Raw genomic sequence first — 13,186 nt, 5'->3', positions numbered from 1 at the left:
TCAAATGTTAAAGGTGTATGTGTTCTTGTTAGAGAATCTCTAAGGAAAGGCTGCTGATTCTGTATGCTGCCTTCTCAGCTTATAGCTAGCATCCATATAGAGGACCTATTTCTTTGTCATTTTAGAGTGTGAGACAACATGATTTACTGAAAGGAAATCAACTTCTCCCTCCCAGCTCAAAGAAATTGAGTTACTGCAGGTAACCTATCACTGCATGGAGAGGAGACACTTAAAGTATGGGAAATCACTGAACTGGAACATAGGGATTAATCAGGGTGTTAATTCATATGATGTAAAAGATATTTGTTTTCTCAACAGTGGACAAACAGCTATCTGATGCAAATTGTTCTTTTGCTCAACAGGTACGTGCAAAGTGAATTTTCCTGACCCAAACAAGCTTCATTACTTCCAGCTAACTGTAATCCCAGGTAATTTCCTAAACCTATTGCTTTGCCTTCTGTATGTGTTGCTGTGGTGGGAACACAAATCAAGGGCCACAAAGTTTGTAGTCTAAGACAGTCTAGCTGTATTGCAGTGATGGTTTCGTGGGGGCAGTGGGGAAATTAGGGGGGATTTTGGGTGCTACATTGCCATAAGAATGCTATCAAAATATAGCAAATTCAGCAAGTGTTCAAGTCTTGTTGGCTCATTTTGATTGATAACGTTTTACTGAGCCTATTTCAAGTCATAAATTTGCAGAAATGTTTGGACTATGTGTAGAGAAATTATTGTATTACAGCTGTGTTGAACTCCCAGATTTATTCCTTTTTATGATTTCTGATTGATTCTGTAGAACTGTAAAGGTAGGTGTTGTAACACTGCTGGGAAACTTCAAATCTGTGCATATCTGAAGGTGCTTTACAAGTGGGAGTCTGGTCTTCAGAAATTAGAGTATGGGGAAGTTAAATCCTTTAGTATGACTTAAGTACACTGCTGACTTGTTGGTCAACAAAAGTCTCTAAATTGGTTTGAGAATTCATCTTTTCCACGTGAGCTTCCTAATTGTAAGCAGAAATTGTGGAGGTTGCTCTTAGTTTAGATTAGAAAACTATGTGTGTTGTGGATGGATTTGCATGGAAGATCGTCTATTTAAATGTCAGGATCGCTTTTATTGCAAGTCATCTTTGAGACTGTACAGCAGTTCAAATGAGGACGCTGACATGTGCAGCGCACTGAAATGTTTGAGTTAGAAGTGCTGTGACCGAGCTCTCTTTTGACAGCAAATTCTTATCGGTGTAAATTTCCTGTAGGTATTTATTGACAAGGGCTTGCATGCCGTATGACAGTCTTTGAGACGTGTTACCTATGCAAGAAATGCTTCACAGTTAGGGTTAAAGGAGTATTTTTGGCAGTAGGTGTCTTGATGTGAAATGCCCGCTAAGTGTCGCTGCTGCTTTTTTTCGCTATCTCCAACCGACCGGCACTTCCTTGGCTGTAGGAATCTTGGGTGGTCTTTGCTAACGAGTTCATTCCCGTGACTCCTTTTGGGTACGGAAAAATGAGTCCGATTTTCCTTGTCATTATACGAAAAAAAGACAAAAGAAATGTAAGTGCTGGTACTGAACTTTGGAACGTCTCATTCTATGCGGGAGATGTATTTGCATTTAATTGTGAGTTTAGCCTGTATGTAATAACTCATCCTTCAGTTTAAATGATACTTGCTTATTATGCTTATGAAATAAGATGATTTCACAAGGCCATCAGAGCACAAATCAGGAATGTCCCCAATATGAAAGCAATAGATAGCTTCTTTGTACTAATTTTAAGGCATCTGAGTACACAAGGCTTTTTGGTCTGTTAACAGCCGTGCAAGCTGTTGCAGTTGGAAAACGATTGCTGAATGCAGTGCTTGGCTTTTGTGCTAGCTTCGTTGCTGAAACGTTCTCGGGAATGAGATGATCTTAATGAACATTTTGTTGCTCCAAATATAGCTGCACAGCTGAAGTGGCTGCAGTTGTAGCCTGCCCAAAGTAAACATCTATTTTCAGCTGTGCATAATTCAGGTACAGAGCCTTGTGATCAGTGACTGCGTGGCACAGCTCTCTCAGTGTGGGACACAACGCATACCAAGGAAATTGCTGCTGTTTTCTGATTACCTTTGGATTATGCCAAAGCTCAGTTTTCTGCGAGATAACAGAGAGGCAGCAGAGTTGTTGGCTCCGAGTGTTTCTGGCTCAAATGAGCAGCGTTCTAGATTAGAGACAACCCTTTTTTGTAGCGCCTAGACAGTGTTGCATGGATGTGGACAGGGAGAAGGGCTGTTCTTCCTCATCCTGCCTGGAAGTGTTTCTAGCACCGCACAACCAAATCACTTCTAGAAATCCTCATGCACCTGCTCATATAGAAATCATTATTTTGACTTGTGCTTAGGAAGCTCTGATTCCTTTATGGTGTGTTAGTGCACAATAGGAGAATGTATAGTAGCACGCATGAGATAAAGAGTAACACTGGTTTTACAGCCACGAAGGATAAACTGCTTGCTCCTGAGGCAGATGCTGCTGTCTGAAACTGCTTTTTCCTTGTGTCATATCAACCGATTTTTTTTCTGTCGTTGGAAAAATGTGCTTGTGGCACCATTTGCCTGTGTTCCTATTTCGGTATCTGTACCTTATTGGATCCAATGCTAGGGAAAATAAGGAGATGGATATTCACAACATGGAGTCCTGCCTCTTCACTTTCAGCTTCAAATACCAGTGTAACACAGCAGTGACCTGGGCAAAGGGGAAAGGTGAGTTTAGGTGGCTTATACATGTCAAAAGCTAGAGGAGTGCATAGAGTTAATGAATGTTGTTTCCCAGACAGTTGTGTAGGGAAGGGTTAACATGATTATTTTAGTCGCATTCTTGAGGGAATTAATAAAATGCCTGATTTCTGCTTTGCATACCATAAAATGACAAATGTCAGCGAGCATGGCTGAGCATTTCAATGCTTATGATTCAAGGAGCTGCTATCAAATGCACATCCTTTGTGGCTTGTCCTAATTATTTTACATTTTCTTTTAAATGTAAAATAATGTTGTACCTTCGCTGTACATTTCACCGTCAAAACACCTCACAAACACAGATTAGTATTAGGTTGTTAGTAAAGAAACTTGAGACTGGAGTAGGAGGAATGTTAATGTAGCATGAAGACATAATTTTAAGTAGGAGATACAAACTGGAGCTCAGACATATTCCCATCTTGGAAAAATCTCCTGTAAATTGACAAGTTATGAGCTAAAGCTATTTTAATTGGCTCTTTCATTTACAGTGCTTTGCTTGTTATTAGCTTTCCTAGGACTTTAGTTCTGAGTTCAGCAGCTCTGCCTTCTCACTGTCCTCTGTTACCAGACCTTGGCCAACAACAGGCCTACGTTTTCCCCAGCCTTCCTTTTGCTATTGACATACTTAAGAACAACAAGAAACACTTCCTTGACCTCCCTTCCCAGTGGGCTTTAGCCTTCCTCATTTTATCCCCTCGTGCTCTGACAGCATTACTGAATTTCTCTCAAGTGGTCAGACCCCTTTTTTACATTTCATAGCATTTCTTCCATTTGAGGTCTTCCGTACAGCTTTCCTGTCACTTTTGCCAGATTTCTTACTGTTAGGTTTCTACTGATTTTGAGCTTGGAAGAAGTGGATGTGGAGCTGCCCTGAGCTGGGTCTGCCTGATAGTGAAGAGGTGGAGAAAGCGAAGAACAGCTCTTTAGCTTCCTTTTCCCCCCCTATCCCTGTGTGGTTTTTTGAGCAGTGTCACAGTAGTCTTGCTGCCCATGCTTTTAATTGAGTACCAACTAAATGTTCCTGCGGATGGAGGCTGTGCCTGGTGTTTTCAGTGTGCGGAGATGCAGAGCATGGCTTTTCTCTTGCTGTTCAGCTGGCAGCGCTCTGAGAACCTTCTGGCAAGCTGTCCTTCCCTTAGCAGTTTTTAAGTTTGTTTGGGGTTTTATTTTTGAGAATTAGATTACAGTGAAGATAGATTAAATCTAAGGATTTTTTTTTTTTTGGACATAAGACACATGTAGACATACCTATTTTGCATTAGTAGAGGTGGAACATGAAGGGCTGCTGCGTGCTATGCTCCAAGGCCACAGAATCCAAGAACTACTGAAATTAAGCCAATGAGAAATAGCTTTCTGCTGCTGGGCTTCGTGAGCAGCTTTCACGGAGGTACTGTTTCTCCTTTGCCTTGCAACAGCCTTATTGCTCCCTGTGCAGACATCACATTGCATGTGATAACCATTCTATGCTTCCATGAGAAGCTAAAGCTGGAGAAGACCTCTAAGGTTGTATAGATATCATCCCCAGGTTGTTTTCCTCTGAGCAGCTTTCCAGCCTCTCTGCCCCACACCCATAGCATTACATGGGGTTGTTGTGACCTAAGCCTGGCATTTGATCTTGTTGAACCTCATCCCATTGGCCTCAGCTATCCAGATCCCTCTGGAGGACCTCCCTACCCTCAGGCTGATCAGCACTTTCATGTGACTTCGTGGCATTTGCAAACTTACTGAGTTCATCAATCCCCTTGTCCAGATCAAATGAGATATATTGAGAAGTGATAGTTTGATAAGTGCATGTGAACTGAAGAAGCTGACGAAAGACTGATCTGCATAGTTAGTATTGTAACAGACGCTGAAGTAATCATAGAATCACAAGGTTGGTAAGGACCTACAAGATCATCTAGTCCAACCGTCCTCCCTTTACCATACCTACAGAACACCACTAAACCATATCTCCTAGCTCCCTATCCAGGCACTTCTTGAACACTGCCAGTGATGACAACTCCACCACCTCCCTGGGCAGCCATTCCAGTGCCTGACCACTCTCTGGGAGAACAAGTTCCTTCTTATGTCCAGTCTAAACCTCATCTAGCCTCCCTTCAGGAAGTTGTAAAGTGCAGTGAGGTCTCCCCTGAGCCTCATCTTCTCCAGGCTAAACAATCCCAGCTCCTCGAGCTGCTCCTCATAAGACTTGTGCTCCAGACCCCTCACCAGTTTCATTGTCCTTCTCTGGACACGTTCCAGGGCCTCAATGTCTTTCTTGTAGCGAGGAGCCCAAAACTGAACACAGTACTTGAGATGCGGCCTCACCAGAGCTGAGTACAGAGGGATGATCACCTCTCTGCTCTTTCTGGCCACACTATTTCTTATACAAGCCAGGATGCTGTTGGCCTTCTTGGCCACCTGGGCACACTGTCGGCTCATGTTCAGCTGGGCATCAACCAGCACCCCCAGGTCCCTTTCCTCTTCACAGTCATCCGGCCACTCCACCCCAAGCCTATAGTGCTGCATGGGGTTATTGTGGCCAAAGTGCAGGACCTGGCACTTGGCCTTGTTGAATCTCATCCCATTAACTTCAGCCCAGCAATTCAGCCTATCCAGATCCCTTTGGAGGGCCTCCCTACCCTCAGGCAGATCAATACCACGTCCCAACTTGGTGTCATCTGCAAACTTACTTAGCATGCGCTCAATTCCCTTGTCCAGGTCATCAATGAAGATGTTAAACAAGATGGACCCTAGAACCAACCCCTGGGGGACACCACTTGTAACGGGTCACCAGCCAGACTTAACTCCTTTAACCACTACCCTCTGGGCACAACCTTCCAGCCTGTTCCTTACCCAAAGAAGGGTGTATATGTCTAGGTCACGGGCAGCCAGTTTCCTCAGGGGAATACAGTGAGAGATTGGTATTGTTTGATTTGCTCTGCTCAGTGAAAGGCCTGTGCAATTATTTCTTCAAACCGTGATTTTTACAAGGAGTGGCATCATGCTTGGAAACAGCGAGGATTCCTGCAACTTGGTTCCATAGCTATTACAGTGTGCTGAGTGGTGGATGAAGTGCAGTCAGCCACATCCTGCAGGGCTGCTCAGTGGTGGCTGTGCTGTTTGAGCTCCAGGTGGAGCATTGAACCATTTTTATAATGGCTCTTTCTTGTAACAATGTCCTGCTTTGAGCATCTGGCAAATCTGACAGGGAGCAAGTTTCATCAAAAGGATATTGGTGTTACTCACCTTTATGTATTCCATCCCTCAGAAGCGTTTTGCTTTACTGATTTTTATCTCCGGTACATTTGAAAGCAAAATAGAAATGCCTTGACTTGAGTATTTTTTATTTTTATTTTTTTTTACCTATAAAAATCAATGTGTGTGCATTTATGTGCTGATAAAGCGCAGCAGCACGCCTGAGAGGTCTGCTTAATAAATGAAATGCACTTCAAAATTGATTTGGAAGTGAAGGATTTGTTTGAAAAATGTGTACTCAGCAGGTTATTAAAGTGAGATTTCTATTGGCTAAGGCTGGCAGTTCTGTGGGGTGTCTGTGGGATGGCCAAAGGTTTGGGTGGGTTGGGTGCTGGAAACCAGCAGAATGGAGGCAGCCATAAACCTATATGGGATGGGAAAGATCAGCCATGCTCTGTTTCCATACTCTGGTAGCACTAAATGTGGGAAGGGGGTGGGTCCAGAAGGCACCATGTTATCCCAATGGGATTTTGATAATGTATAATAAAAAAGCTAGAAGCTTTTTGGAAGCTAGACAGATACTAAGAAACATCTCTTTTTCATCATTCTCTAAGCTATGGATTGCTTTGCCAAACTTTCCTTTGCAGTGTTTTGCATATGAGGATAACCAAGCTGTCCTGGTTCTTTGCCATGGCTGCGTGATGTGATGCAGAGAACAAGAATAATGACAGAACTCTGTAGTTGCAATGCCAGACAGACATGTATCAGATTGCTTGCAAGCATTTCAGCATCCAAGCACAGCTATTTCAGGAATTACAGCCTGTTATCTATTGTCTCTGGTTACATGCAACTAGATATGTTCAGATTTCATGTTTTACAATTTAGCACTTCTCATAGTTCAGTATTGGACCTCGGGTTGACAGAGAAGCAGGAAGATTTTCCTAACTGCTGCATCACCCGTTGTGAGATAATTGTCAGTCAAAAGACTTGACTTGCTGTTTTGTTGTAGTACCCTCTGAGGCGTGCTCTTGGCACACCGTTATTCCTACTGTGATAGTAATTGCTGGTGCAAGTCAGAGGGTGCTGTGGTTAAGAAGGATTTAGCATGCATTAGCAGCAAGGTGTGTAACCAGCTCTTTCTATTTTGAAGCAGGAGGCAGCCAGTGCTTTGGTGTGGGTATTTGGTGATGACCTGAGGCCGTTATTTGAATCTCAGTAATGACAGATGACTTATATAACACAGCACCAGTTATTTTCTCTAAGTAAACTATTTTAATGTTTGTGATTCTTTTTCTTTGCTAGATGAGGGCTATTACCAAGGTGGAAAATTTCAGTTTGAAATTGAAGTTCCTGATGCCTACAATATGGTGGTAAGTATTCTGTCACTGCTATAGAGGTGGTTACATTTCCTTTCCCTGTATTAGCACTTCAGAGGGAAGTTGGCATCGAGTCTAAGAAAGGGTTTTCTCTCTCTTGCTAAAATACCATCGAAATACAAAATAATCTGGTTACACTTTTGTAGTGCAGCATCTGAAACCAATATTATTCCTTAAAGGAAAAAAAAAGTTCAGGCAGACGCTGCTTGGAAGTGTAAACAGGGCATACCTGGCAGTCAGACTTCTGACAGTCAGACTTCTTTGGCTAAGCTTCTACTCTCATCTGTTCTTCCTTGGTAATTATTCTGGAGACATGAGCATGATTATTCTCACCAAAACAATCCTGTCTAGAAGAGAGAATTATACAGCTGAACAGAAAGGAGAAGTCTTTGCTTTTTATTTTATGGGGCCTTCAACTTTTGCTTATATTTCTGCTGTTAGACTGTGGTGCTTAATTCCCTTCTAGAGTGTGCAATAGAGGACATGGAAAGCACAGGGATGGTGGCAAGTGGCCTCTGATGCACTCCACCAGTTCTGCTGGTTGTCTCCCAGGCTACTTAGCTATCTATAAAAAACACCTTATTTCAATGGTTATTAAGCAAACAGCTTTCCAGAAGACATCCCAATGATCACTGCTTCATATAGACAAACAGGATGCTCCCAGGAACTCGCCCTTTTTGAACACGAGAAATATTATTGCTTTGTTTTACTCTACTAAAATCCCAGATCGTGGCAAGAGAGGAGGAGGTACAATTACAATAAAAATAACTTCAGACATTGTTTCAGAGTTTAGCTGTCTGTAGGAAAAAAGGAAACTCCAGACATGGAAAACAGGTGGGGCATACGTCTGGTTCTCATGAATTACTCTTGGTCTCCTGTGTTCTGAAGATATCTAAGGAAATTATATTCATTTGAGCGTTTAAATTGCAATAATTGCATGCAGAGGTATGAATTGCAGAAGGAAGGAAGCCTCACTTTTAGTTTGAACATTTTTGATTTTGCTTGCTTTCATTACTTTCTTCTTATGTCTTTTCTGTTTTCTGGCATTTGATGTTATTATTTGAGAGGTCTTCTTTTGGAGAGGCTCAAGAATGGGTAGGAGAGGATTCAGATGCACCAAGCCTAAATTCAGCATTGTATATGTGCAGTGGCTGCAGTTGCAGCACTGTTTTTATATGCAGGATATATATGAACACAAACGATGAACAGCAGCCTGGAATGGGATGGCCTGAATTCACAGACTGAACTTGAAGAGCTCCAGTGGGGTAGAAAAGTTCTGTCTGTGGGAGTGGGGGAGCTGGGCTGGCATTCCAGAACGTGCCTTCAGAAGTTTACTAACATTCCTGGTGCTTGTAATCAAGGGGGCATGCACTTTACTTTTATAAGTTACTGCTTGTGGAGGACAGTAGTTATTTCTGCATCAGCTTTGAGTTTTCTTGCTCAGTTTTCCATTGTCTCTGGTCAAGAGAGGTGAATGACGCTTAGCAGGATAGTAGCTATCTAGTTATCTGAGTTAGTGGTAGCAACCTCAGGTCCTGCATAGGGAACGGGTTTTGATCCCTGTTTACAGCTTTTTCTCTCCTTGACTGTTTTCCTGGGAATTCTTGAAGAGAAGAAAGCAGTTTTCTTTGGAAATCTTGAACTCTATTGCAGTTGAGTGTTTTATTCAAAACCAAACCCTGGATCCTGTGTGTCCTTCCGGATACGTTCTGTTAGTACATCTAGTGTTTGCAGTTGCTCTTTTTTTAAGCTCACTGTGTAACCTCATCAGACAATTTCCCGTGGTGGCGTTTTATACACACTATGCATATATTGTAAGTACAGAGGTGGTCACTAGGTAATTGCATTCTCTTTTTAATCTGAATGAACCGTGTCATCTAAAATTACTGGATGAATCCTCCCATGTTCTCATCCATCTGACTTTTTTGTCATCATCAATAAAGCAGTTTAACCTCTGTGGCATTACTAAGCACAGGGGGAAATACACAATATATACCCATTTAAATTTCTTATATGATCATGTTTAAGGCATTCATGTAAAAAGCTCTTGCAGGAAAGGACTTGCTTCATGGTAATAGTAGCACAGGATGTTGATTTAGCTATGTTTAATTGCTAAAGTTATAACTGAGGAGGAAAGACTTGGAAAGCTTTGTGTTGTGAACTGAAATCGATGCACACTCTTTTGTCTAGGAAGCAAAGCACTGGAGGTAAGCAGTGGGTCTGTGAGCATAAAGCACTGACTTGTGTCACCTAGGCTGTGCAGTCCCTCAGGGCAGTGATTCAAGAGCCTAATGTGGGAAGGATGCTTTGTGACGAGCCCTGCTGTGAAGTGCTGCCTCTTGCTTGTGCCCAGAGCACACGCAGCTGGTTGATCAGGCACTTCTGCATCACTGAGCTGCTGTATGTGTTACTGGAAGTGTTTGTGATGATTATTTGGAAGGCAATAAAATATTGTAAGGGTTCTTCCGCTATATCCGTAATTAAAACTACTTAAGCTGTTGTAGAGATGGGTAATTTTAGAAGCATCTGAGCTTGAGAACAGGAAAAGGTTTTCAATTCTAATCAGTTACTGGGTGTGCAAGAGGAATTGTTCAGATAGATCTGTGCTGCGTTGCGAGAGGTAATTCATGTCACACTGCTTCTGCAAGCTGACAGGCTGCATTTCACTGAGCTTTGCAGGCAGGCTGAAGAGAGGGAAGAGAGCTCATCAAGGACTTGTTTTACCAGGGACTTCTTCTAAAGCAGTGTGTTTCCCAAAGAAGGTAACTCTGCTCACTGCAGCTGTGCATTTTCATGTTGGATCACCTCAGTGATTATGTTACTGAGTTAGTACTGCTAGTAATGTTAGCACTACTGCAGGACACTCTTAACATTAGAAGTGTCTTTAAGCTCCCATGTTGGAAACAGCGCCTACATGGGCAGTTCTGGTCATCCTTTTCCTGTGGCCTCTGAGCAGACAGAAGTGATGCTTTGTGCAGCCCTAAGGAAGGAAGCACAGTTGGTCACAAGGACACCAGTGCATGCATATGGTCCTCAACTAACACTCTTCCAGGGACTATTGGGGTGAAAAGCATCCTGATGATAGGAAGAATTCATCCCATATGTGACCCAAAACTATCTCCGAAAAGCATTTGTGCATATCAGATCAGTTCCTTCTGTAAGTATCTGGGCTGGCTGTTTTTTGGAGCTGTAAGAAAGCCCAGCATCTTCAGAATCCACTGCTTTGATCCAAACTCTTGTAATTACTCTGACCTCCCTTCACAGCCAAGATTTTCTTGATTGTTAAAGCACTGTTTTGTGGGCAGTCTGGAGCTCTTGCTGTCTTTCAGACTCTGTGCGGCTTTTCCCATAAATAATGTCCATGTTCTGAATACAGAAAGAAGAAATGAATCCTGGGAGGCCTTTCCCCCCTCTAAACTTGAAGCAACTCTGAAAAGATACTGTGCTGATACAATTAATGGTACTGATATTAGCTATTAAGGGTTTTTCAGTGGCACTAGAAATCTTTAGAAGGTTGACACTTAACATTTCCTTTTCTTTGAGCTGCTGGGATGTTGTGTAGGAGGAGAAAGCAATTGGATATGACGCAGGTGTTGCAGTGCTGTCTTGAGAGCACAGTAAGTTAATCCTTAGTGTCTCCTCAAACTGTGATGCTGTTAGAAACACTTGAAATCTGTTTGGTAATACTGTCACTTGGCATTTTAAAGCATTCTGCCTTTTAGGAGCTGTACGCTCACAAACGTTCGTATGCAGCAAACAGAATCCTGCCAGCATTTGTGCCTACGAAAACCTCCGGGAAGGTTGTTGTCACAGACATCAGAGGAAGCTGTAAAGTGGCAAGCAAAATAATGGAATACACGGCAAAGCCTCCAGTGCCAAGTGCTGACCTCTGTCTCTGCAGCATCTGTTCCCCAAGCACTGCTTTTTTTGGTTGATCAGCTGCCCAGAAATGAGTTGGTGAGAGAGGGGAGCAATTGTTGCTGTCAGATGTTTTTTAAAATGATAGTAATCTACTGACCGGGGAATGTCTTGATTTAAAACAACAGCAGCAAAGGAAAAAACACAACCACCCTTTTCTTTCTTCAGGTGCAGCTGATTGCTGCAGGGCTGGGGACCTGATGCCTTAAGGAATCAGGCCTAATTAATAGTACAGATAGCAACACCAAATCAGTTTTCCAAGGTTTTTATGACCTTAGGTGGAGGTCAGAAGCTGGAATTTAATAGCAGAGCTGCTCTTCTTAGTCCTTTTCATTGCAAAAATCTCAGCTGTGAAACAGCAGCTGGGATTGGAATCCTGAAGATCTGGATGATAGTCCCTTAGTGATGACATTAATTCTCTTTGGTGGTCTTGCTGCATGGGATTGGTTAGGCACAGCATTCCCATGCTAGCACACTTGTCACATCGATGTGATTTGGCTTGCCAAACCAATCAAGGTCTGAAATAAAGTTTGCGTACTGATTGGTGCTTTATATCCATCCTCTGATTCAGTGAGAATAATATGGGTGAGATTGTTAGTGATGCCCTAAAAGAAACGGGACAAACTTGATAAAAGCTTGTTCTGTAAAATTAAACTTGGACCCAAACCGAAGTCAGTATATGTGTAGTTGTCAACTGTTTGCAACACTCTACTGCACGTGCTGTGTTTTGAGGCTTGTGAACACAAACTGTTACGGTGACATCAGCTGAGAGCAGGAACGGAAGCAAAGATTGTTCCATGATAAAAACTCACGAGGGATCCAAAAACATAAGTGGCTGCTGAGAACTGGAGAAGAGAATTACTCAGATTGCTGCTGTGCTCTGTGGTGAGGATGGATCTGCGCCTATGTCTTCTGAGTCTGAAGAGAAGGGTGAACTTATGAGTGGTGAAGTAAATGGATTTTCTAAGCTTTGCTGTCACATCCATGACCTGGAGATGGTTTGAGGCATTCAAGTGAAGCATCTCAAGGAAAGCCTGTGTGAATTTGTTGATGTAAGGAAGATTCGAAGATAAGCTGAAGAAGACTGAAGCTGATTTTTATGGTAGTGCTGCTGTTGTCCTTGTCTGTCTGTAACAGGAGAAGAAGAGGGGAGAAGGAAAACCTTTGTCTTACTGTCAGCAGTGAGTTTCTTTTATTCTTAGAGATAAGAAACACTTTGGTGTTTGGTGAAAGGATAAAAGATTTGTTGTTTTTTCCACGTTACAGAAAACTAAGGTGCCAATTATCTCACTCTGAATGACTGTAGATTTGAGAGTTTCTTGTAAAGGTTTAGTTTGTTTAAAACTGCTATTCATCAGTACATTCTCTGTTGGAAGGCACATACGGTAAAATCTGCTCTTTTATCTGGAGTCACCAGGTGGAATAAGTACTGCTGCTTTCCTCTCTTTGTTTTCTTGAGAACTAGGCATGATCTTTCAAAACAATGCGAGGGCATAGCAGACGCAGGGTTGCACTGTTAGAGAACTTCTGATGTGAACATTTGTGGATTTGGAAGGTAAAAAGTCAGACTTTTCTGCACATCGCTCATTATTCATTACTGCTGTGATCCAGCATTGCCCCAGCTGCCTCCTGAGGGGCTGAGCAAAAAGCAGCTGTTGCACAAACGTGAATGTGCAAGCTCATGTCTGTCTTATGAACCATAGATGTGCCTCAGTGGTGGTTTCTTTAAGTGCTGGACAGGTGTATTCTCAGTAGGTTGTTATCATGTGTGCGCTCTTACCTTTTCTTCAAGGAGCTGGGATAAGTGGAGAACATCTAAATACTTTCCTAAGGTGGTGCTGGAGAACTGAGAACAAAGCAGTGAGACAAAATGCAGCACGCTGCTATGCAGATACAACCATTAGAGCTGTTTTCTCTCTTGACTGAAGACTTCTTGGGAAGCAGTGGAGGAAAA

At 42.5% G+C, this 13,186-nt stretch overlaps 1 protein-coding gene across 16 annotated transcripts in view; it reads left to right on the top strand.

Moving 5' to 3' along the window:
* Positions 1–13,186, top strand: part of UBE2F (ubiquitin conjugating enzyme E2 F (putative)) — a 60,776-nt gene that overhangs the window by 11,883 nt on the left and 35,707 nt on the right. For 8 of the 16 annotated variants that reach the window (XR_014948368.1, XR_014948366.1, XR_014948367.1 and 5 more), the window contains 2 exons: positions 363–428; positions 7,241–7,308. Coding sequence is in view for 10 of the 16 variants with exons in the window: in XM_015867988.3 (XP_015723474.2) it covers positions 363–428; positions 7,241–7,308 (134 nt within the window). In the remaining 6 variants the exon portion in view is untranslated. Of the gene's footprint in view, positions 1–362; positions 429–2,600; positions 2,729–4,026; positions 4,149–7,240; positions 7,309–13,186 lie in introns of those variants that run through there. The other 8 variants (XR_014948370.1, XR_014948369.1, XM_085553482.1 and 5 more) reach the window with 4 other exon arrangements.

This window comes from Coturnix japonica, chromosome 7 (assembly GCF_054131305.1).
Source record: "Coturnix japonica strain WE chromosome 7, WE-NBRP24, whole genome shotgun sequence".
Lineage (NCBI taxonomy): Eukaryota > Metazoa > Chordata > Aves > Galliformes > Phasianidae > Coturnix > Coturnix japonica.
Note: the sequence above shows the minus strand (reverse complement) of the source record. Positions and strands in the feature narration are given on the sequence as shown.